Here is a 26,240-nt window from a genome sequence, read left to right as displayed (position 1 = left end):
TTTGCTCAATATTTGCTTTATTTCCAAGTTACTCTCGAGTTTTAAAACAAAATAACATTTCCTAAAAATTCAAAGCAGTCAGAGTGGTTTCTCCAGTCCCTGCCAAAGACTCTGCCTATTTGCATTTCCTTTTCAAGGTACGTCTGTGAACAGAGCAGCCCAGTGGAAGACAGGCTCAGTATAACACGACCCCAGCGAATGAAATATATAATTAGTGGTTTCTGCCCTAGGCCCTTGCTGAAGGCACAGGATCTTGGGTTGTCACTTAAGTATGTGGCCACTTCACACTTCAGAATTACAGTCCAGCCTTTAATCTGGCTGCTTGCTGAAGCATGTCGACATGCCTTTCAAGCCTTTGATACAATGAGGAAGTGGCTCTCATTACAGCACTTGTGGAAAAGCAAGGGCTTAGGTAATCCCTGCAGGTTTCCAATGCAGAATATTTGAACACGAGAGATATGTTTGCACAGGGAATCTGTGGACAGGCAAAGCGCTGAACATCCCCTTTTGTTTCCCAGTGGCAATAAATGGTGGAAGTCCCTGAGATGCTCCTAGAAATTTGGTTATCTATCCAATTCACACTTCCCAAAATGGTGCATCTATCCTTCAAATTTCTGATATATGAATTTTGCAATGCAGTTTTCCCATCAAAAAAATGTGCACAAAATGCATATATCAGTGAAAACAACAGGTGTAAATAATATTAGGGTAAATTGCTTGCAAAAATGTGTATATTAAGAGAAATGTGCACTTAAGTGCTGACCAGTGTCCACAAGGACTTCCAGATATATCACAAAGTGATGTAGATATGTAGTGATCTGAACTTAAGGACTGGAAAAACTAGAAACTGAAACCAATAGATTTATCCATGCCTAGATACTCCAAGAGATATCCATCTAGGTTGGAACTGCAGAAGTTTTCAAGCATAGGGCACATACAATTGCCTAATGGAGAAGTACTTCCTCTGTTACTGAAATAGTCACATTCGGGGGTAGCCTTCGTCCAGAAATGAAATATCTGTGGAATGGAATGTAACTTTGCTAGTCAAACTTCCAAATGCCCCCAACGCTATCTCCTTCATTCATCACAGGCATTTCTCACAGAGAAAGCAGCTCAAAAGCCCACATCTAAGTCCTGTAGTAAAAGAAATATGCAAGGAAGCAACTGGTGTGTGTGTTGATGAATGGTACACAGGGTCTGAGGCTGCATGGCTCCAAATTCCAGTCTCTGGGGGACAATAGCAGGAGGTCCCTGTCTAGTGTCCTCAGTGACCAACCAACGTCCTACTGGGCTTCCTATAGGCATCTGACTGGTCATTATGGAAAATAAGATTCTGGACTAGGGCTCTTCTTAGGTTCTTAGGATCTACATATGTTTATCAAAAAGAAGTTCTGACTGCTTAGGAAATGAATATAAGTGGATGTGAAATCTGCATTAGTTGTGGGTGAGAGGGGGGAGATTAGGAGAGGAACAAGTCCATGGTGTTATCCGATACCAGAAACATATAATCAGAGCAGTGACGTGGTACAGTTCTTACTGGGCTGAACTATTTCAGACTACAGGTGGGTAATGCATAGTTGAGTGTTTTGCCACATGAAACAGCTCCCCAGACATACAAAGCTAGGTGGTTAGGCTAGAACCTTCCTCCTTGATATAACAGTTTTGTTTATCCAGGGAGTTTGTTATCTGGGGAACTCACACAGGCAGTACAAAACAGAACTGTGCAGCAAAAGCTGCACTCCATGCCTGTTCTGTGTGTTTCAGCTCTAACACCTACAATCAAATTCCTCCTACTGATTTCAGCATTTCATCAAATTGCGCTAACTTTTCTAGGTAAGAGAGCATAAGGTTTATAATTTCACTGAAATTTGTTTCCTTTAGAAGCGAACTACCCTCACTGGCAGGACAGTAGAGCAGGGTGTTGCATTCTGGTTGTTGTTTTTCAAGGATCCTGGTTGCTGGGATCGCACTTCAGCATAATTTTTATCCCAAGCCCCTTCTTGGTGGTCTCAAAAGCCTCCACAGCTTTTTCCAAAGGAAAGCGATGTGTCACCAGTGGTTGGACGTTCACTTTTTTTGATGCAAGCATAGCAATTGCCATAGGCCACCTGCAAGAAAAGAGAAGGAAGGTATTTGCAAAAGAACTAAGTTTCATGTAGACTCTTGCGAAAAAAATGGAGAGACAGGAGGACAGCAGCAGCAGCTGTCAAGCACCAGGACCAGCTAAACACGCCATGCCATTGAATTTCCTGCTACCTCAATGGTTTACTTGTTTTAATTTTATTCATTTTATGAAAACTTCTATAAGAAAGTTCTGCTCAGGAATTCTAAGAAACCAAAAAAGACAATGCAGTATTCAAAGGCTGAGCCAGCCATCTTGATTCAGAATGGTGTTCACTTGTATCCAATCAGAGATGAAAACCTCCTCCTTGATCTCAGGAACCATCATGCAGAATTTGGTGACTACATCTAAAGAGGCATTGAAATGCACAGCCAACGGACAACTTTGCAAAATGTAAAGTAGGAACATAGTTTGATTTCCATGGAGACATCTTAACGTCAGAGGGTCAAGTGATTAATTGTAAGAAGCAAAGGCATTCTCTAATAACAGTTCACATCATTTTTAAAGTCACTAGTTGGTCACTATTTTCTCTTCCTCCTTTTTAACTTTGTAAGCTCAGGCACTAGATTGAATGCCTTTATAGGTGTTACCATATTTTTTCACATTGAGCTTCATGCCACATTTGTATTAGCATTGTACAATGAATTATGTTTGGTTCCTATTCAAACTTATCTTCTCATTTGCTTCCTGCTCACACCACCATGATAGAAGAGCTACAGGAGGCATATTTCTTTAGTTATGAGATTTATTTGATGAACTAACTCCTCTCTGTTGTTCACAGTTATAAACTGAACAGACTCCTGTGGCTCTTGGAATGCCAATTTTTATAAAACTGCATCTATTACTTTCACTATTTGTCTCCTGAGTTTTCATTCATATTTGTTTTAAGGTTATGCGCCGCAGGGGTCAGCAAACTTTTTCAGGAGGGGAACGGTCCACTAATCCCTTAGACCTTGTGGGGGACCGGACTATATTTTTTGGGGGGAATGAATGAATTCCTATGCCCCACAAATAACCCAGAGATGCATTTTAAATAATAGCACACATTCTACTCATGTAAAAACACGCTGATTCCCGGACCGTCCATGGGCCGGATTTAGAAGGTGATTGGGCCAGATCCTGCCCCCGGGCCTTAGTTTGCCTACCCATACTCTAGCGTGACTATGGTTCCCCAATACAGCATTAGTTACAAATGCTGCATTGCCCCATCCATTATTTGTCTGCAAACCCCCAGCCACAAAATGTTTTATATATGTATGGTAGCAAGCGATGTTGCATGTAAGAATAGATAGAAGAATGAACTATAAATTAGGAGGAAATGACAATGAAAACATGGTGAGCTAGCTATTGACACAAACAAACTTTGCACCTCATTTCTGAGCGCTATGAAAAAAACTTTCATCAGCCTTTCCTGCTCTTCAAAAGTGCATGTTTTATCACTATGAGGACCCACCACAAAAGGAACTGGAAAACCACACTTACAGATTGTACCCTAACTGCTTCCATGACTAAACCCCCCCTCCAAACAAAAACCTAATGTGTAGGAATGCCCTTAAAGAAACAGTTTCAAATAATGAAAATAAAACACGTAGCAATTTCTTCTTCTCTAAGCTTCTCTAGATCATTTTTTAAAAAATTACAGTTTTCCAACTATAAAGACATTCCAATAGAATGCACGCTCCTCACAGATTTGTGACAGGATGATGGAAGCTGTAGTTGAACAAGTTCTGGGAGGCCACAGACTCCAAGCCCATCTGCAAACTATAAAGTTGCACCCAGTTTTAACTCTGTGCTGCGGATAAGATCCTCATTTTCTTCTCTCCCGGCACTCTGGGCCAAATGCTTAGTGGGACACTGGAGATATGCAAGCCTATCTCATGTGTAGCTGTTAAATAACTTACAAATGGGGAAACAGCACAGAGGGAAATGGTTAAAAATCTCATTCCCTTGCATGCACTCCTGATCAAAATTCAAGCACTTTCCCCAGCGGCTGTTTAAATAACAACAACAACCAGGAGACTCTTCTACAAATGTCCAACGCCTTGGCCCTCTGTTGCTCACTGGAGGGATAAGGGTGGCTCTAAATCTCGTATACAGATTTCACTGGCTAGCCCTATCCGAACTTGCACTGGCACTGCTTAAATATTCTGCAAAGCAGTTTATGTGCTACATATTCATCCTTATGTGAGGCTCTGCGTCAAAATCTATCTTTTAAAAACGAGGCAAATTTTAAAAAAGGAATGGAAATGTTTTGAAGATTATATGTTAAAATATTGTTCTAAGAAAGATATGTTAATATGCCTAGAATAAAAATGTAAAAGTATAGCTATGATTTGGAAAAGAGAAGAAATAAAGGAAATACAAAGAATGATACATTTGGAGAATGCAAAGATAAAGGTGGAAATAGAGATTCAAAGAAGTCGAATTGTGGCGGAGGAAAGCTGTGGGTGGGTGGGTGGGTGGGTGGGTGGACTTTCATATAATAAATATGTAATACTTGCTTTCAGTGTTTTTGGATTGTTTTCAATCTTTTTTTCTTTCTTTGTTATTGTTGTTTTGCTGTACCACTTACTTAACCAAAATAAATAAATAAAATTGGGGGGGGGGAATGAGGCATTCCCTTTTTCCTCCTTGCATCAGTTAAAAAAAACACCATCTGTATCTCTAGAAAATACTCACGTATTGCAGTATCGAAATACCCCTCGGATGTCCACCTCCCGCACAGCAGCATTCACAATGGGCAACGTGACCATCTCAGGTCCTAGCCCCACCAGAACCAGAGTCCCTCCAGAACGTGTTGCCTGAAGACAAAAGGAGAGACCCAAAATAAATGCGCATCTCCAATCAAGGATGACATGAGAGGACTCTTTCCGTCTACTTGGGGAGAACTCTTCTCTAGCCTTGCAAACTGGGACAAAGTCTGAGGTGAGTATCTTAGGGCAGCTTCGTCGATGCAAACTAGCTTGTAAGAGAAACAGCAGCAGACGATGAATGCAAAAATCTCACCTAACCTCAGGAGGTTGGGATCCCCTGGAGAAGGGCCCTTTTTGAAGTTCTTAAATGACAGTGCTGTAAACAAAAAATTGCCCTTTTCCCTTATGGGGTATCCAAGAGCCCATATAGAGTCCTTACATAGGTTCCCTATTGGTAGGAGAGAATAACAGAGGCCAACCAGAGAATATTGAGAAGCAAAGCAGCTAGTAAGCTTGATCTTTATTGATCTGTTGCAACAGGGTGCTCCCCTCACACGCAGGAGAGAGGAGGAACCCAGAAAAATGGCACGCAAGGCCTTATAAAGACTTTTGAAATTGCCACCCTGTAGATCAAGACCACCCCGAGAAACATCATACATACATCACAGAAGGGGTGTAACCTAAGACCACCCCTCAGATACGTCATACCTATATTACAGAAAAGGTGGTCTAAACAGAAATTTGAATGTTGTTTTTCTCCTGTCCTTGTTTATCTCTTGTCTGGCAGGGTACTTGACTGGATTGCCTGGGGAGCCTGGCCATTCTTTTGTAATGATAAATACTTAGTTCCTGGGCCAGGTCACAGGCTCACACCCTATTCAAACACAGACATACCCTTAAGACAGGATTTGTGAAGGAAAAGACAATGGGGAGGCTTTCCCACTTTGACCTCGCAGAGAAAACATTTGCTCAGTTTAGGAATCAAAATGGCTTCAGGATGGTCTTCCTGTGATGATCTATGTATGTGCGGTTATGAACATTACCATATATCTAAGACCTTGAAATTCCTATCACAACAAAAAAAAATACTTTAGATAAAAAACTGGAGGGAGTGGTGGGTGAACTGACAGGAAAAGTTAAGGATCTCTCGGTGAGAGCCAAGGTTTTGGAGGATTCAATGAAAAGGGTGCAAAAAGATACGAAAGACAGTAAGAGAGAGGTGGACAGGATTAGAGTAGAGGTTAAAGAGATAGGGAAGATACAGGAAGAGTTGTTGGATAACATGGCTATGACATAAATGAGACAAAATCAATCTAATCTGAAACTCAGAGGAATACCAGAGAATTTGAATGAAAATATTAGAGCTAAAGTGGTGAAAGAGCTGGCAATTTGGTTAGACAGAAAGGAAGAAGAGATTAATCACTGTCTAGCAAATATTTTTCGAATAAGACCAAAATCGGCTAAAGCCAAAGGGAAAAAACTGCCAGGAGATGTAATAGCCATGTTCAACTCGTTGGAGATAAGAAATGAAATACTGAAACAGAACTATGTTAAAAGGTTATATATTGAAGGAAACTCAATTATTATCTTTAGAGAGATTCCTTCAAGATTTCTTCGAAGGAGAGACCCATATAAAAAACTAACAAATCTTTTGAAGAAAAATGGGATCTTGTATAGATGGGAGTTTCCGGAAGGTATTTCATTCTATTTCAAAGAAAAAAGGTTCAAGCTGTCTACCATCTCAGAACTTCAAAAATTTGCGAGGAGATATGAGAAGGATCTGGGGGAAATGATGGGGGGGGGGAGGAGGTGGGGCAGCAGCAGGGGGAGGAAGGTGAGAGCGAGGGGAGTGAAGAAGAACAAAAAGAGGAGAGCCCGAAAGGAGAAAGGGAAGAAGTAGAGAAAGAAGATAAAGAACAGTAGATCGTATTTAGATTTGATAAACTAATTAACACTATACAATAGATGGCGTTAAAAACACTAAGTTGGAATGTGAATGGGTTGAACAATAAAAATAAAAGGAATCAAATTGTACATATACTATTGAAAAAGAACTGTGACCTAATCTGCCTACAAGAGACTCATGTAATAAACAAACATAAGAGGGTATTGAGTAACAAGAGACTAGGACTGGACTTCGTGACATCAGACAAGGTTAAGAAAAGAGGGGTGGTACTATATATAAAGGAAAAATATGATCCTCAACTATTGTACAAAGATGATCAAGGGAGAATGGTTGTAGTTCAGATGGTGTTTCAGGGAGAAAAAATAATTGTGGTTGGAATATACGCACCAAATGATAAAAAATCAGTTTTTTTCTCTGAATTAAGTGACAAATTGATGGAATGGATGGACCAAAAAATGATATTGATGGGTGATTTTAACGGGGTGGTGTCTCCAAACTTAGATAAGTTAACAAAAAAACAAGGGACAAAAGAAGGCAAATTACCCCGATCTTTCTTTGATATGGTAAATAATTTGGGATTAATCGATGCATGGAGACTGAAAAACCCCACTCTAAAACAATATACGTTTTTCTCAAACCCAAACCAGAGTTGGGGGAGAATAGATAGTATTTGGATATTGAGGGAACTGACAAAGAATTTAATTAAATCTGAAATTCTTCCACGAACCATTTCTGACCATAATGCGGTGTCTATTGAGTTAAAAGGCAAGGATGGTAAACCAGGTAGATGGAGAATGAATGAATTTTTATTTAATGACCAAAAGACTGTAAATAAAGCCATAGAAACAATCGAAGATTACTTTAAATGGAATATAAATGGGGAAACTGATATAGAGACGGTGTGGGACGCAGGAAAGGCAGTCATGAGGGGTTTTTTGATACAGAAAAATAGCCAATTAAGAAAAGAAAAAGAGACAAAGAAAGAACAGATTTTAATACAGATCTTGGAAAATGAAAGATTAACTATCAACCCTAGTGAGGAGACTGCAAAATAGAATATAAAGATATTACAAGCCAAATTTTCCACAATAATTAATCAAGAGATAGAATGGAAAATTAAAATGATGAATCAGAAGAGTTTTGAATCTGCAAACAAAATAGGGAAATTTTTGGCGTGGCAAATAAGAGAAAGGAGGAAACAAAACACGATCTGTAAGATAAGGGAAGGAGAAAGGATTGTGGAAGAACCAAAGGAAATAAAAAGGATATTCCAAAAATACTATAAGGATTTATATAAAAGAGGACAGGAATCAGAACAAGGAATAGATCATTTTCTGCAAAAACACCACCTGAAGCATATTCCAAAAGAAGAAAGAGAGATATTAGATCAGGCAATTACACAAGAGGAGATAAAGAAGGCTATAAGAAAGATGAAAATTGGGAAAGCGCCGGGGCCGGATGGCCTCCCGGCCAAATACTACAAAGCATTAAGTAATCAAATAACCCCAATGCTAGGAGAAGTGATGAATAATATACTAAAAGAAGGAAAGATCCCGAATACCTGGAAGCATTTATTACATTAATTCCTAAAAAAGACGTAGATATTTTGGAAGTAAAGAATTATAGGCCAATCTCATTATTAAATAATGATTATAAGTTATTTGCAGACATAATGGCAGAAAGATTAAAAAAGGTTTTGAATAACAAAATACATAAAGATCAATCAGGCTTCCTTCCAGGGAGACAATTAAGGGATAACGTAAGGAACTTGATAGACATTATTGAATATTTGGATATAAATATAGATAAACAGGCGGCTCTGGTGTTCATAGATGCCGAAAAGGCATTTGATAATATCTCCTGGGACTTTTTAAAGAAAAGTTTGGAAATGATGGGAATGGGAGAAAACTTCAGAAGAGGCATAGAAACAATATATAAGGAACAGAAGGCAAAACTGGTAATAAATAATACCACAACAGAATACTTTAATATATATAAAGGAACTAGACAAGGTTGCCCCTTGTCTCCTTTACTATTCATAACAGTTTTAGAAATACTTAATGAGAGACTGAGGGGGACAACAGAGATCAAAGGAGTGAAGGTAGGAAAGAGGGAGTATAAAATTAAAGCCTTTGCGGATGACATCGTACTAACTTTAGAAGACCCAAAATGTAGTGTAAAAGAAGCTCTACAAAAAATTGAAGAATTTGGAGTTGTGGCAGGATTCAAGGAAAACAAAAATAAAACTAAAATGCTGGTCAAAAATCTATCTAAGGAAGAAAGGTAGATTTAGAACGAAGGGCGGAAATTACAGTAGTTAAAAAAGTGAAATACCTCGGAATATGGGTTACGGCAAAAAATCTAAACTTATATAAGGATAATTACGAGGTCACTTGGAAGAATATAAAGAAAGATTTGGAAACCTGGGGGAGGATGAAACTGTCCTTTCTGGGGAGAATAGCAGTTGTCAAAATGAACATTCTGCCCCGAATGTTGTTTCTATTTCAAACTATCCCCATACTCAAAGGCTTAAAACAATGTAAAGAGTGGCAGAGTACCCTGGCAAAATACATCTGGCAGGGGAAAAGACCATGGATAAAAATGAAAATCTTGATAGATAAGAAGGAAAGAGGGGGCTTCTCCCTCCCGGACTTGAGCTTGTACTACGAAGCGGCGTGTCTACTTTGGCTGAAAGACTGGATAAAATTGGAGAGGGGAGATATACTAGACTTGGAAGGCTTTAATAACAGGTACGGGTGGCACTCGTACCTCTGGTATGAGAAGGTAAAGGTCCACAGGAGCTTCCTAAATCGTATTTTTAGGGGACCAATATATCAGGTATGGGAGAGGAATAAGAATCTCCTTGAAAGGAAGACCCCCTGGTGGATCTCACCAATAGAGGCTCTAACGATTAAGAAAATCAATATGGAGGAAAAGACCGCCACATATGAAGAACTTTTAAGAAAAACAGAACAAGGGCCCAAACTAAGACCGTATGATGAGATAAAAAATTTTTTCACTGGTTGGTTGCAATACCACCAGTTGAATGATTTACTAAAAGAGGATAAAAAGAATTTAGGTTTTGAAGATAAAAAATCAAAATTTAATGTGGAGATAGTAGAAGATAAGGACAAAACATTGTCTAGAATATATGACATGCTGCTAGAATGGCATACAAAAGATGAGGTCAAGGAGACAATGATAAAGTGGGCAATTGACTTTGGCTATAATATTGATTTCGAAAGGTGGTTGGAGCTGTGGAACAGTAATATAAAGTTTACGGCTTGTATGGCACTGAGAGAGAATGTTTGGAAGATGCTATACAGATGGTACCATACGCTGGTGAAATTGGCCAAAATGTATAGATCAAAGAATAAGAAATGCTGGAAATGTGCAGAGGCGGAGGGAGATCTTTACCATATGTGGTGGCTATGTAAGAAGGTGAAAGGCTTTTGGGAACTAATATATAATGAGCTTAAAAAAATATTGAAATATACCTTTCCCAAAAGACCTGAAGCCTTCTTGCTGGGAATGACAGGTAAAGAAATTAAAAAAGAAGACAAGACGATATTTCTCTACGCCACCACGGCCGCAAGAATTATGCTGGCACAACATTGGAAATTGGAAACCATGCCCAGCATAAATGATTGGCAGGTTAAAATGGTAAATTACGCTGAGCTTGATAGATTAACAGCTAGAATACGAGATCTAGATGAACAGAAATTTCAGCAAAATTGGAGTAAATATTGGAAATATATTGGACAAAACTTATAAAGTGAACTGGCGGGGATAGAACAACTCTATCAGCGACGCATTATAAGATCAAAAATCAAATACGTAAGGGAGGAAAATATTCGATACTTACCAAAAGGGTGGAGGGGAGTCCAGGGCCCAGTAGAGCCCAACAGAATATGATTTTTTTATTATGGTTTTTTACGTTGTATAATTTAAGGAAGAGAACACTGTTGTATATATATTTTTTGTTGTATTTGTTTGTTTTTACCTGTCTTTATATAACTTGAATAAAAATGTATTTTTTTAAAAAAAAGAAATTCCTATCACAACAGGCAGCTTCATCACAGACAATACATTTGTCAGATGCTGTTATAAAGATCTCTCAGCATAAAAGGGATAATTTCCATGCGTGTTTTCTCTCATTTCCTCCAACAGCAATAATCTCCACCTTGCAAGGAAAAATTAATGCGGGTGAGCTAAGAGTGACTCACATATATCCCCGTCTGGATAGCAGCCTGGGCCCCTGTGCATTCCACCGTGATGTCAGGCATGCAACCAAGCGCTTGTTCCACCAGGTGGGCCACCTCCTCTGGGCTCTCACTCTTTATCTGAACTGTGAAATCAGCCCCAATTTCCTTAGCCTTTTCAAGGCGGGGAGCTGATAAATCTACAGGGGCGTTGGGAAGACAAATAACAAAAACAGTGGCAAGGATAGCATCAGAGCAGCATGCAGGTAACTGTGGATGAGCACACCCCATACATTTAAACCACATAGGTAAAGGTAAAGGGACCCCTGACCATTAAATCCTGTCGCAAATGACTCTGGGGATGCAGAACTCGTCTCGCTTTACAGGCCGAGAGAGCCGGCATTTGTCCACTTCCACAGACAGTTTTTCCGGGTCATGTGGCCAGCATGACTAAGCTGCTTCTGGCAAAACCAGAGCAGCGCACGGAAACAGCGTTTACCTTCCCGCTGGATGGGTACCTATTTATCTACTTGCACTTTAGCGTGCTTTTGAACTGCTAGGTTGGCAGGAGCAGGGACCGAACAATGGGAGCTCACCCCGTCACGGGGATTCAAACCGCCGACCTTTTGATCGGCAAGCCCAAGCGGCACAGTGGTTTAACCCACAGCGCCACCCGCGTCCCTTTAAAGCACATGCCTTCCCCCAAAGGAACTGGGAACTATAATTTGTTAAGGGTGCTGGCAGTTGTAGCTCTGTATTCTGGGTTGCTGAAACAGACTTTGGTTTTTGAAGCTGGGTGAATCTTTGAAGTGGGTGAAGCGAGAGAGAGGACTGCATATGTAATTTGGACGTATGCAATGTGAAATGTGGCTGCAGCTTCTTATTCCCCCTGTTCCTTATCCTTTGGGTTGAGCAATTATTAACAAAACCCACAGCATAGAATCAAATCTGCTGATAAATTGTTCTTATCTTGTGTATATTTGAGCTTTGTACTGAAACATCATCTCACCTTTTGCTTTACAAGGTATTTTGACCCTAGCTGCATTTTCATTAAACATGGGTTAATATATTTGCCAGCTTTGGATAATATTCAATGCATCTGACAAAGATGATAAGAACAACCCTCCTCAGTCAGGGAATAGGCCCACCTAATCCAGAACCCTTTTCCCACCAATGGTCGACCTTTTTTAAAGAACCACAAGACTTCTTGTAGTTGAGGCTTCAACCAAGACTTCAAATCAGTGAACTTCCATTTCATTGTTCTGCATGGGACAATGACAATAAAGATTTCGTATCGTATTTCTGAGCTTCCTGGTCTCTCCTCATGAAACCAAGAACACCAAGGAATTCTGCAAGAATAATCTGCAGGAATCATGAAAAATGCTAATTGCTGCTAACTGGTCATAGTTTGTAAATTATTATTCTGGGAGTTTGACTCTTCATGTGTAGATGAGACTGGCCACTGACTTGCCTGATTCTGGTGATATGCACGAGTAGAAAATATTGAGATATCACCAAAGTTTTAATCAAACACTTTTGCTTTTTCCACAGTCTCTGAGAACTGGGCCTAACTGCCAAGGGGCAGTTAAGCACATTACACTTCATCTTTTTCTTGCCTTGACAACCCTAGTACTTAACGCCATGTAAACCCAGGGGACCAAAGTGAGTGTCATTACGGCACAAGGTGTCAAAGAGTTGGAAAATCTAACTTACCTGTTATCACCACTTGTGCAGCCCCCATTGCCTTAGCAATAAGTAAAGTCACAAGTCCAATAGGTCCTGGAAGATGAGCAAAAGAAAAAATCAGGAAGTGTTCTACTACCCTTTGACATTTGTTTCCAGGTTGGTTTACAAGATGAAGAGCTTTCCTAATACATATTTTCCTAAGGATGTTGTCACGCTTCAGTTTGTGAGACTGCCAACAGGAGGCGCTGCAAACTGCACCCTGACAACAAACTGGGCCATTGCAACAGCACTGGGGGATGAAGAGAAGGGACTCAGGTGGGCGGGTAGCCCTGGCCAGCAAACGGAGGTTTGCTGAGGTCCATGGTGTGATTTGGGTGTGGAGTATGGGGAGAGGTGGCTTTGGTGAGGAGCAAACGTGGGTGGCTTGGGCAAGGGGGGTTGCGGTAGTTGGGGTTAGCAAGCAAAGAAATCATGAGCGCAGCCATTAGCAAAACAAGAAAAATGGAATATAATTTTAAAGCACAATCCAAGGGTAGGGCCTTTTCTGTTGTGGAATGCCTTGCCATGTGAATCTATGAGGCCTCATCTCTATATTGCTTCAGATAGTTGGTGAAGACCTGGCTCTTTTAAAATTCCTTCACTTAAGGCTGTCACTAGTTCAGTTCTTTGTTTACCTCGTGCTGCTGGAATTGTTCAAACTGCTGGATATGGTTATGTTATTTTTTTTGATTGTGGGAAGGGATCTTTGAGGATGGTATTTGGTTTTACTGCTTTTAATACTATCTTATGTTAAGAATGGGACGCGAGTGGTGCTGTGGGTTAAACCACAGAGCCTAGGACATGCCGATCAGAAGGTCAGCGGTTCGAATCCCCGTGACAGGATGAGCTCCCGTTGTTCGGTCCCAGCTCCTGCCCACCTAGCAGTTCGAAAGCACGTCAAAGTGCAAGTAGATAAATAGGTACCGCTCCGGTGGGAAGGTAAACGGTGTTTCCGTGCGCTGCTCTGGTTTGCCAGAAGCGGCTTAGTCATGCTGGCCACATGACCCGGAAGCTGTACGCCAGCTCCCTCAGCCAGTAAAGTGAGATGAACACTGCAACCCCAGAGTCGGTCATGACTGGACCAAATGGTCAGGTGTCCCTTTACCTTTACCTTTACCCTTGGGCTGGTCCAGAGAATCCAGCTGGTGATTATTATAAAGGTAAAGGGACCCCTGACAGTTAAGTCCAGTCGCAAACAACTCTGGGATTGCTTTCAATCTGCTAGGTTGGCACGAGGAGAGACCGAGCAGCGGGAGCTCACCCCGTCGCGGGGATTCGAACCACCAGCCTTCTGATCAGCAAGTCCTAGGCTTTGTGGTTTAACATAAAGCACATTGCAATAGTTGAGTCTTCATGACTTGTTATGAAAAAGCTGTTTCCTGATTTGCAGCATATCCCCATGTGAGCCTCAAGCACTGCCCACTAGACTCGGAGATGGCTACTTAGCTTGGATAAACAAAGAACAGCAAAACAGGGTATTCCATACCAGCACCACAAATTAAGACCTTGCTTCCCAGAGTCACTCCGGCTCTTCGGCAGGCATGGATTCCCACAGAAAGAGGTTCAATGAGGGCACCTTCCTCATAGGTCACATTGTCTGGTAGTCTGCAGCAAGACAAGACAAGAAACATGTCACATACAAAAATCAGAATGGTCATGGAAGAAAGTTATGATCTACCGCAGTGGTTCGCAATTGGTTGTCCATGGACCCCAGGGGGTCTGCATAACCCACCCAGGGGGTCGGCAGCACCCCTGTAAAGTGTCTTAAGCATCCCATGGCAGGGAAGGGCAGGAGCCTGGTGTCGGGATTGTGGCCCCTGGATCTGGGGGAAGGGCTGCTCAGCTCAGTCACCTTTGGTAGATGGGGGCTGCTGTCTCTCCTGCCATGGCTGCAGCCCCTCCTGCAGTGGCCTTGGGGCCGCCTGGGAAAAGTGAGTGGGTGGGTCACTCCCAGAAGGGACCTTTCATACTGGCACACAGCTTGGCTTTTCAAAAACAGGCCGTCAGCGGTACTTGGCTAACTGGGAACCACTGATCTACTGAATCAGAAACACCAGTAGAGGCAGATTCCAGAATAACAAATATCCTCCCAAGTCCATTTAGACCCGGTCAAAGTTCCCACCTCTGCTTTGAAATGTCATCCTACACTAACTCGGATTGGGACTATTAACCTTAGAACTGCTGAAGCATAGCTGTTAAAGTGTCTAAAGAAAGAGCAGAATTCCTTACTGCAATTTTTGACAAACACATTGCTTGTAACCTCCCAAGTTGACCAGTGGGCCTTGAAATTCACAAGTTAGTCTATTCATCTAAGGAGGGGAGAGTTGTTGGGGGTTTTTTGGTCCCTTCAACACTGGCTAAAGCTCTGTTTTTCTGAGGAAGGATGTGAAAAGCCATTGGGCAAAGATCCATTCATTACCAGCTGTTAGAGGCTCTGGGAACTGCCACTCTGAGAGGGGCACAGGGGTCTCCTAATGGTTTTCAGCACCCTTAAGAAACTTCTTTGGGGGAAGCCATGACTGTTTAAAGTAGCAGGATACTGCTTTAAATGTATAGTACAGATGGGGCCTGAGTAAGATTAGCATAGTACCATATTTTGGGATTCCTTTACTCTAGAACCCATGATAAATATTTAGAAGACATAACTGAACTAATACAAAAATGTGTATCTATGATTGAAGACCCTTGGCAAAGAAAGGGGAACAGAAAGCCGCCACCCCCCAAAAAAGTCTATTCGTGAGAACACTGTATTTTCAGCATTTATATAAATGGGATTCTCTGCATAACCCTAAAACACACAATGCCCACCATAATTAGTAATGGCGTACAATGGTCTTGTTGAGTTGCTTCAAGTCTACTGTGCAACATTTAAAAGAATGATCTGTCAGATATCAATGAGAGGGGCCGTAAAAGCTGATAGGAATTCTTAAATATCACCTGAATTAGAACTAAAAACAAGAAACCACCTGCAAAAATCACACTCAATTTTCCCTATTCACTTGTTCGTTAAGATACGGTTTCCCATTTTATTTGTCACCCCAGTCATGGTATTGTATAGTCTAGATATGCAAGATCAAGACTTCCAGACCAGAAGACTTCTGGACTTCAAGATCAACAATAAAAATTTGCACAAAACCACACTCAGTGGAGAAAATCCCTTTGGCTAGCATGTGTTCTCATTACAGGTATTTGCAACTAACTTGTAGCAAAAGTTTGCATCGTGCTTGTAATAGCGGCACAGGTTCCCATCATCAGGAGGAGTTGCACAGAAGAAGATGCTTGGAGACAGGTTGTATCGGCCAGTTTTGCAGAATTCATCTGTTTCTCGGGGAACTCCAGGCTCAATAGCCACTCGGTCACCTGGAACACATCAAGGATGCAACAAGATAAGAGACTGGACTAATTGTCATGTAAAGAGGTGACCTGTGTCTTGGGATCAGAGATCAGACTGCAACGGCCTTGGTCCAGTATATCTGAAGGAGCATCTCCACCCCCATCGTTCTACCCGGACACTGAGGTCCAGCGCCAAGGGCCTTCTGGCAGTTCCCTCACTGCGGGAAGCCAAGTTACAGGGAGCCAGGCAGAGAGCCTTCTCGGTAGTGGTGCCCTCCCTGTGGAATGCCCTCCCACCAGATGTCAAAGAGAACAACAACTACCAGACTTTTAGAAGACATCTGAAGGCAGCCCTGTTTAGGGAAGCTTTTAATGTTTGATGTTTTAGAGTATTTTAATATTTTTTTGGAAGCCACCCAGAGTGGCTGGGGAAGCCCAGGGGGCGGGGTATAACTAATAAATAATTATTATTAATTATTATTATTATTATTATTATTATTATTATTATAGCACAAAATATATCAAAACATACTAGGAAATCACATTTTCAAACAATGCAGCTTAACATCCTAGCATCCGTAGGTGAACTCCAAGCCATTTTCACAGATATTATCTCAGTAAAACTTCCAATAGCCCCTGTGCCAGGACCATTACAGTGGTACCTCTGGTTATGAATTTAATTCATTCCAGAGGTCCGTTCTTAAGCTGAAACAGTTCTTATCCTAAGGCCTACTTTAGCTAATGGGGCCTCCCGCTGCGAGCACACCTCTGACGCATGATTTCCGTTCACATCCTGGGGCAAAGTTCACAACCAGGAGCAGCTACTTCCAGGTTAGTGGAGCTCGTAACCTGAAGCATTCGTAACCAGAAGTGTTCGAAACCAGAGGTACCACTGTACCTTTATATTTCAGGTGATGTGGCTTAGATAATAATCGAATGCTTAAGGTCACCTAGTGAGTACATGGTACAAGTCAGTGAGATTTTAAGTGAGCACAGGGATGGGGAACCGATCACCCTCCAGATGTTGTTGGACTCCAACTTGCATTGGTGAACGTGGCCAATGGTCAAGGTAGATGAGAGTTGTAGTTCATCAACATCTGGAGGGCTATATGTTCTTCGTTGTAATATTAAAACCTTCAAATCAGGTTTCCATTAGTTCCAAACTCAGGAGGCGGATGTCTGACAATGAGTTTCCTTTGAGGATTTCTGACATTTCATCCAAACACAAAAGTTTAGGATCAGAACTTTCCTTCTCCTAAATGGGCTACCTTCCCAGGTTGACAAGCCTCACCTGCCCCTTAATTCCCTCTACAGCATGTGCAGAAACCGCCTTCTTGACCGTTGGACCCACTATTGGCCTTGTCTGCTCAATCTGACAGAGCCTGTTTTCGCATGCAGGGGAAGCCCCTAACTCGCTGAAGGTCTGAGACCCGTCAACTACCCTCACCTGGTTCAACTGGCCAATCAAAGCCGTTTCCTGGGTGTGGCCGCTGTTGCATGCTGACAGTTTCCAGGAGAGAGCTGAGTACAGGGTGGGGACCAAAGGTGGACAAACGACCCCAGGAGGAGTATGGGTCCCCCACCAGAGGTCCTACCTCTCCCCAACACCACATACACCCCACTAAGGACATTAATATATCCTAGAGATCTCACCAGCCATCAAAATGAGGTATGTAATCACCATGGTCACTTTGATCTGTGGATGAAGGCCTGTTTATGGTGCCATAAGCACCACATTGCATGCTGGGATTTGGTCATGTGCTTGTAGTGCTGTGGCACCATTTCTCTGGAATTCTTTTCCATTAGAAGTGAAGGCCCAACATAGTCATGCTTTCAACGTTCCATTTCCCCCCCTCTCTCTGGTCTCCCTAAATTGGCCGGTTTTATTTCTGAAGTTTTAAATGCTTGTTGCTTTTTATGTCTTAATACTGTTTTTTATTTTATGGAATATGTTTTATATTCTGTTCTCCACCTTTTATGCTTTTTAATTGTTTGGCTGTACTGTACTTTGTATTCTTGTACAACACGGTCTGGTGGAGTTGCTTTTTACATGAGATTATAAGGTGCTTTGTGGAAGAAGTGGGGCATACAGGTTTAAATAAAATAAAAATGAATGAATAAATGAAGGCCCCCTGCTCACCTTTTTTTAATTTGGTCACTGCGGACCCCACTTTGACAACTGTTCCTGAAGCCTCATGGCCCAGCACTATGGGGTTCTTCACAACAAAATCCCCAATTCGTCCATGTGTCCAATAATGGACATCAGAGCCGCAAATCCCTACAGAATGCATCTTCAAAAGCACCTCTGGGAGAGAAGAGACAAATCAGGGAGTGAAATCTCCTAAGGGAAAATCTCTTATCAGCAATGCAAATACACCAATATCAAGAAAACAGTGGATGGCTTGGAAAGCACTTGGCTTTTCAATATTTATGTTTCTAGTTATTTTCTAAGTGGAAATGCCTGAAATATTGACATTTCTTTTCTGGTTTCTTGCCAGAAGGCTCCTAGAATGTTTCAAAGATGTAATATCTAGTGCGGGCAGGTTTGAGTCAGGGCCAGTTGAGTTTGACAGCCATTGCCTGGATTACCTGTTTTCCATCTCACATTACCTGCGATTCATGTATGCCCATCAATCTACCTGCTTGCTATTTTGTATCTGTTACGAGTGGTTAAGGGTTACCATTTTCTGGAGGAATGACTTATTTCTTCAGAAGTGCTGAGTTGTCCAATGGGCAGAATGCAAAATTCACCAGGCACATTTTAAGTGGCTATTGGTCACTTGTGACCAAATGAAGGTGACTGGACACCAGGATGGTGCTCGACATCTCCATGTCTGCTGAATGCCTGGGGATCCTTGGATTTTGCCTATTTTCAAACAGTAACAACACATCCTTTGGAATTCTATCAGTTATATTTTACCTGCACAATCAGAACGAATTTCAGGAACCAAAAAGTCTCTGGTTTATCTGCAAATCTCACTGCATTTCAGAGATGTACATGTTTTGCTGAATTACTTGTACAGTGAACAGAAATTTCAGAATCAAATTTACTTGAGAAGTTAATTGGAATTCACCTCTGGGCCATTATTTTGGTCTTGTGTGCACCTACGGTGAGCCAAATGCACTGGGCTTCAACGCTGGGAGGAGAAGTCCTTAATTTCCATACAACAATGGGTTACTGATTTGTACTCCCTACCTTGAGTTGAGCTGGCGGTGACTCAACATAAGCACAAAGGAGAGAAATATGAGAACATTTCACTAGCTTTTCTTGAGACTTTCGCATGCAGTCATAGGAAGCAACCCAGTGTATCTGTATTACCAACTCAAAACACATGAATCCACATCTCTCCTTTCTATGCTGACTTTCTGGCTTTTCATTTGCCTGATACTTTGGCTGCATTGTTTGAGAATTGTAAGAAAACAGCTTCTGTTAAATGCAGTAGCACTGCTGAGCAGAGGTGTGAGGAAGGGTAACAAAAGAGAGCAGAGGCTAAGAGCAAAGTCCATCTGCTGCAAAAGCTGCACTTGCTCATAATCGCCTAATGCTTACACCGCACAGACCTCATTGGTTCACACCTGCGTAAGCCACTAGAGGCCTCTGTGCTGATGCATTTGGAGGGTTTAGACTGGGGTCTCCCTTTCATCATCCTGCATCTTAAAAATTAGGACCCACTTCACTCTAGACAGATGTCAATCCTATTTGTAGTCTGGCTACTTCCATCAACCATCCTGCTCCATTTGTTAGAATGTGGTGCTGATGGTGCCAAGGTTGCAGGTTCGATCCCCATATGGGACAGCTGCAGTGCAGGGGGTTGGACTAGATGATTCTCAGGGTCTTTTCCAACTCTACAATTCTATGCATCTATGAATCTAATTTTCTGCCACTGACACTGCTCTTCTTGCCTTCCGCTGCCTGCTATGTCTTGCCTGTTTCTGCTTGGCTCTCAGCCAAATGATCCTTCACTCTTGAACCTCATATTAGTGAATAACCAAAAACAAGGCTTTCTCCGTTAACTCAAATCATTCTGAATAGGACCTTTGGCCTTTCATAAAACATTCCCTTGATTTGTGCGCTAAACACATGGTCAGCCATAGCAAACATATATAAACATATATATAACTCAGGCCACTCATTCCATCCCCCCCCCATGAGACAGTACAGAAATGGCAGCAACTAACTAACCCCTGCAGGGACGTGGGTGGCACTGTGGGTTAAACCACAGAGCCTGGGACTTGCTGATCAAAAGGTCGGCGGTTCGAATCCCCGCAACGGGGTGAGCTCCCATTGCTCGGTCCCTGCTCCTGCCAACCTAGCAGTTCGAAAGCACATCAAAGTGCAAGTAGATAAATAGGTACCACTCCGGCGGGAAGGTAAATGGCGTTTCTGTGCGCTGCTCTGGTTCACCAGAAGCGGCTTAGTCATGCTGGCCACATGACCCAGAAGCTGTACGCTGGCTCCCTCGGCCAATAAAGCGAGATGAGCGCCGCAACCCCAGAGTCGGCCACGACTGGACCTAATGGTCAGGGGTCCCTTTACCTTTACTTTAACTAACCCCTGCGGCAGGTGAACCTTTATTCCAATGCACAAGCAGCAGAATATCTGAAATGGAGACATGTGAAAGACACAACAGCTGGTTCTTTGGCTGCAGAAATCGCAAGGTGCTTTCTACGCCTAGCCAGAGGTGTCTACTGCAAGCTTCTGAGAGCTCCATCTTTCATGTGTCAATTTAGAGAAAGAAGAACTTACAAAATTGGCACTGGGGCGGGGGAGGGGACACATTTCCCCTGAATATTATGACTGTTTATGCCTTGAAGAGTTAATTAAGAACTGAAATGGTCACCATTACGCCTTTCACTGAACCAACTGTATTGCTAAGGCAATAAATTAGCCGTCAGTGGAGGTTGAAGATTTAATCTGAATACTCAAGGAACCTGACTTTATTTTGCACCAACATAGTGATGATTCATCTGACAAGAGGTATAAAATACGTTTTGTTAAAAAAAAAATCACAAGCTGAATGACAGCTAGCCTAAACAGACCTACCGTTGGGACCTGGTTCAGGTACTGGCCGGTTTTCCTGCAAGGAAACAAAGCAGACAACATTCAGCTTTCTTGAAAACTTTCTGTTGCTTCCTCTAGGTCTAGGATTATATTGAAGGCTGGTTCAGGTGGCCTACTATAGCAAATTTCTCACCATCCTAAAGGCCAACAGTGGTTGGCTTATCCTGGAAGAACACTATTCAGAGGTAGAAAACTGGGAATAAAGCAAATAGAGGTTGTTAAGTTGTGGGTGATCATATCAGACGACACAGCGATTCTTCGAACAGCTCTTGTTTATTCAGAGGCCAGAACAGAACTGAACTGAAGAGCTCAGTCAGCCTGCTTATATAGAGCTCCAGTACAACGTTACTGTAGCAACTTTCTAAAACTATCCAATCACTGAATGTCACTTTCGATCCTTCATTTGCATACAAACTATCCAATCACTGAACGTCACTTTTGATCCTTCATTTGCATACAAACTATCCAATCACTGAACGTCACTTTTGATCCTTCATTTGCATACAAACTATCCAATCACTGAACGTCACTTTCAATCCTTCATTTGCATACAAACTATCCAATCACTGAACGTCACTTTCGATCCTTCATTTGCATAACTATCTACAGTATCCCCCTGCTGGCCCAGGGTGAGAACTTCAGTACATAACAGAGGTATTTGAGCCACTTGTGGGTCGAAATATGAGCAACTTCTTCCAATTGCTGTGAAGCTGAGTCTACAAGGACTGTGCTTGCCTGCAACTTAGATGAATTGACTGGGTAGTGCTAATGAATCCAAAGGGGATGAACTTATTACATTGCTGGACATACGAGCACCAGCCTGAATCTAATCAGAATTAAATCCTACCAAGTTCAACTGATTTTTTTTAAAAAAACTATTAAGTTAGGATTAATGGGTTAATTTGGATTGCAACCTTAATCTTCCTAGCCTGATCTAAGATTTTGTCTAGTTGCTTCCCAATAATTTTTACACAGGGAAATAATTTATGTCAATATATCAGAACGAAACCTATAAAAAGTCCTCTTTCCACTAGGCAAAAAATGGTAAGGTTCTTAACATGAGCAGAAAGGTTGTGGGTTTCCTTCCAAGTCAATTCTGATTCTGCACCACTTTAATTCTGAGAAGAAATGTTCAACAATTTAGCACTTAAAATGAAGACTCAAGCAGGATTGCCTTCTGCCCTCATTGCAACAAGCTTTTTGAACACTCTACATGCAATGTTCAAATTGAAAAGCTTCAGAGAAAGTACACTCACGGGCCAATCCTATGCATGTCAATTCAGAATTAAGCCCCAGTGAGTTCCATAGGACGAGATGGTTGGACAGTGTTCTCGAAGCTACAAACATGAGTTTGACTAAACTGCGGGAGGCAGTGGAACACAGGAGTGCCCGGCGTGCTCTGGTCCATGGGGTCACGAAGAGTTGGACATGACTAAACGACTAAACAAGAGTTCCATAGAACTGCAAACTCAGTCTTCACCATTTAAAAAAAAGTGAGTAATAATTAAAAGGAAAGTGTGATGAAATACCTAAAACTGCTGTAGGGATGGAGTGGAGCATGCAAGTAAGTCTTTAATGTTTAGCCAGTGAACAAACATAATATTGGTTGTGGGTGAGGGATCCATGTCCAAGAAGACAAAATCTCAACTGGTGGCTTCCAACTTAACAATTCTGCTGGCACAAGGACTTTTAGCTACATGATGGAATCTCCCTGCCTGCTCATCTCCCTTGTGCACCCTGTAAATCAGCTCGGGGGGGGGGGGTTTAAATGAACCTTTAGAACAGAATGAGGGGTCACATCGGGAGGGGAGAGGGGGAGGAAGTTCCACTGTACAGTGGTACCTCTAGATACGAATGGGTTCAACTCAAAGCATATATACCACCTAAAATAGCTACCACCCAAATAGCTAATCATCTGATTTTAGCCTGCTCTTAAAAAAATGTGATCCTAGCATTAAGAAACCAGAAACATTTGCCCACACCAAGATGGCGCCCTTACTGCAAATAGGTCACATCCAACCATAGTTGTTATGCACATGGCTTCACCCAAAGAATCCTGAGGGGTAAACTAAAGTTCCAAGGATGCTTTGGGGGAACAAAATATGCTTTAAATGGATGGTGCATAAACTCATCATTACCTATTTGTTGTGAGGAAAGCAATATTCCATAACTACAGTGGTGCCCCGCAAGACGAATGCCTCGCAAGACGAAAAACCCGCTAGATGAAAGAGTTTTCCGTTTTCGAGGCGCTTTGCAAGACGAATTTCCCTATGCGCTTGCTTCGCAAGACGAAAACGTCTTGCGAGTCTTGCGATTTTTTTCCGCTCCCCCCCTTTTTCTAAGCCGCTAATAGCCGCTTTGCCGCTAATAGCGCTAAGCCACTAAGCCGCTAATAGGGTTGCTTCGCAAGACGAAAAAACCGCTAGACGAAGAGACTCGCGGAACAGATTCTTTTCGTCTTGCAAGGCACCACTGTACGGAGAAAATGCTAATAGTGCACTATCAGCCTTGTGACTAAACTCCAGTGGTAAATCTTCCTTTCTTATCAGAATTCAAGACATCAGAGAGGTTAAGGTTGATTAAAATTCCACAGTAGCAGCCAAAGTTCTTGCAAGGAAAGCAGCACACAGGAAATGAGAAAAGAACAGTACAACAGTTTAGAATACTTCACAGCAGTGGCTTAAAACACAGCAAGGTCATTCCCCACCTGCTACATTTCAAGCCACATTTCCACAGATCTGAACACATCAGAGAGGGGTCAGGGATGTATTTACCCAAAGCGCATGACCTTTTTGGTTTCCCTGCCCCAGCAACCCACCCACTCTCGGATTGCCCATTCATAACGCTGTCATATGTGCATGCATGCTCATTTGCGCATGTGCAATGACTTGTCTCAAATGTGCACACCATTATTAAACACAAAGTGAATGCAGCTTAAGTTTTCTAGTTGGACTGTAGGTGGTTTAAGAAGAAAAAAACCACATAAAACAAAAATATTTGTCAAGAAACTACAGGATTGCTATGAATTGTGACTAATGCATGTACGTAGCTTCAAGATTGAGCCGTGAGAATGCATTGGATGTGGACATACCCTTAGAGCAATAGTGGTTGGTGGCAACTGCCTTCATTCCCTGTTCATGGCTTCCCAGAGTCATCTAGTCAACTTCTATGGGGTGAAGGATTCTGGACCAAATTGACCTTCATTTTGATCCAGCTAGGTGCTCATGTTCCATCCCAAGTTGATCACCAGCACAAGATTTATTTATCTGCATGCATTTATATACCACCTTGTTCCCAACATGGAACCCAAGGCGACATCCATGTGATTCCCAGGCACTCACCGGACCCAGACCTGCTTAGCTTCAGCAAGATGGTGGCCTCATGTGTCACACACTGGAGCTATTAAGGTTTGGGTCATACTACGTAACTAATGAGCACATGCTGTGTACCCATAAAGAGAGAAAAAGATCAGTGTTCACAAGCTGGGTAAAGGCAGAGTGTCTATGGAGTGTGCCCATTAATCTGCCATGCATTAAGGAACTCCCTTGCCCTGAACTGCAAAGGAGTTTTTGCAGCTATATTATCCTAGGCACACTTACCGTATTTTTCGCTCTATAAGATGCACTTTTTCCCTTCTGAAAAGTAAGGGGAAATGTGTGTGCGTCTTATGGAGTGAATGCAGGCTGCGCGGCTAAGCCCAAAGCGAAAACAGGGAGACGGAGCGCTCCGCAGCGCTCCGCCTCACTGTTCTAGCTTGGGGTTAGCTGCGCAAAGCCTCCACAGGGCAGCGGGGTGCCTTCACCCCACTGCTCTGCGGAGGCTTCAAAGGCCGTCCCCGGAGCCAGAACAGCAAGAGGCTATCCCAGAAGCCAGATCCCTCTTGCTGTTCTGGCTTCTGGGGTTCAGAATTTTTTTCTTCTTGCTTCCTCCCCCCAAAACTAGGTGCGCCTTATCATCCGGTGCGTCCTATAGAGCGAAAAATACGGGTACCTGGGATCAAATGCCACTAAACAGCACAGGACTCACTTATGAGTAAATGCTCCATTTTTGCAAGTGGCATGGAATTCCCAATTCTATGCACATTTATTCAGAAGTAAGACCCACAGCATTAGATTGTGTTATTCTCTAGGAGAAGCTGTCACTCAGCACTACAAGCACATGTTTTGAATGGAAATAGTCCCTGGTAAAACCTCAAGGAAGAAGTGGGAAAGACCCCCTTCTGAAGACATGGACAGCTGCTGCGTCAATGGAGACAATACAAACAGACCAATAATCCTACATTTGATTATTTTTTTAAAGCCCTATCCTACTCATGCTGACTCAGAAATAAAACGTTCTGCTGAATTCAAGGGGCCTCCCAAGGACAGGATTGCTTCCCTATCGCTGCAAATATACACCTGTTTACTCGAATGTCAGCCTCCCTGTGTTCAACGGGGCTTACTCCCGGGTAAGTGCGCACAGTCCTTTCTCAAAGCATTCTGGGTATTGTAGTTCGTGAAGCCTCGCAAAGCAATTGCAAGTCCGGGAGAGGCAAACTACGCTACCCAGAGTCCCTTGAGGGGAAAGCGGCGTTTAAATAAGGCCACGGCTGCACCGCTCTCGCTTCAAGGGCGAGTTGGGGGCAAGTTTGCAAGCGGGCGACCCCGGGGCCACACACGCCGGCACGGCTCGAAAGGAAAAACCTAGCAAAGCCGAAAGGCCCGGCCTTTTTGCAAGGCGCTTTTGCAACGTGCATGCATGAAGGCGGCTGAGGCTGCAGCCCTGGGCAAAAATAAACCGCGGCCAGCCGCCCCCCTCCCCGAATTGGAGGCCGCCATGCAACGCCCGCGCGCCCCCGCCCCGCTCGAGGCCGCTTCTCCCTGAGGGAAAACGGCACGTTAAAAGTCCAGCGGGGCCGTACCAGGCGCAAGTCGCCGGCTTTGTGCACCACCACCGACAGGTTCGCGCCGTCGGGAGCCGCCATCGCTGCGCGCTGAGGTGACGCGCCTCCAAATGCCGCCGCTGCAGCCGCTTCGCCGCCTCAGCAGCCGGCCGCCTCTCGCCGCCCTCTGTTTGGTCGGGGAACTTTGTCCTCGGCGGCCGGCGAGGAGCGGGAGAGCTCGGACTTCGCCCCCCGCGGCCGGGACCCGGCTCAGTAGAGCGGGGAGCCACGGCGCAACGCCGCCTTGCCCCTCTCTCTACCTGCGAGGCCTGCATG

At 42.9% G+C, this 26,240-nt stretch overlaps 1 protein-coding gene across 2 annotated transcripts; it reads right to left on the bottom strand.

Moving 5' to 3' along the window:
- On the bottom strand, positions 1–26,240 carry SORD (sorbitol dehydrogenase). Of its 2 annotated transcripts, XM_083712845.1 has the most exons (10): positions 25,944–26,238; positions 21,026–21,059; positions 19,056–19,188; positions 18,122–18,286; positions 15,849–16,008; positions 14,135–14,253; positions 12,637–12,702; positions 10,948–11,123; positions 4,802–4,923; positions 1–2,108 (listed from the first exon to the last, which is right to left on the bottom strand). In XM_083712845.1, the coding sequence occupies exons 4-10, from the start codon at positions 18,270–18,272 to the stop codon at positions 1,943–1,945; spliced, it is 960 nt and encodes a 319-aa protein (XP_083568971.1). In that variant the 5' UTR covers positions 18,273–18,286; positions 19,056–19,188; positions 21,026–21,059; positions 25,944–26,238; the 3' UTR covers positions 1–1,942. The 2 variants fall into 2 exon arrangements, with proteins under 2 accessions (XP_083568971.1, XP_083568970.1); XM_083712844.1 differs by lacking the exon at positions 19,056–19,188 and having other exon boundaries at positions 25,944–26,240.

Source organism: Podarcis gaigeae (assembly GCF_964106915.1).
Source record: "Podarcis gaigeae genome assembly, chromosome: 14".
Lineage (NCBI taxonomy): Eukaryota > Metazoa > Chordata > Lepidosauria > Squamata > Lacertidae > Podarcis > Podarcis gaigeae.
Note: the sequence above shows the minus strand (reverse complement) of the source record. Positions and strands in the feature narration are given on the sequence as shown.

What these genes read in the sequence shown, in the direction of transcription:
- SORD (XM_083712844.1), bottom strand. Translation starts at nt 26,006, where the DNA reads ATGGCGGCTCCCGACGGCGCGAACCTGTCGGTGGTGGTGCACAAAGCC. An exon ending in AAGCCGGCGACTTGCGCCTG is followed by an intron (nt 21,060 to 25,943) that starts GTACGGCCCCGC and finishes GTTTCCTTGCAG; the next exon opens with GAAAACCGGCCAGTACCTGA. An exon ending in CTATCCAGACGGGGATATAT is followed by an intron (nt 4,924 to 10,947) that starts GTGAGTCACTCT and finishes TTTTGTCTTCAG; the next exon opens with GCAACACGTTCTGGAGGGAC.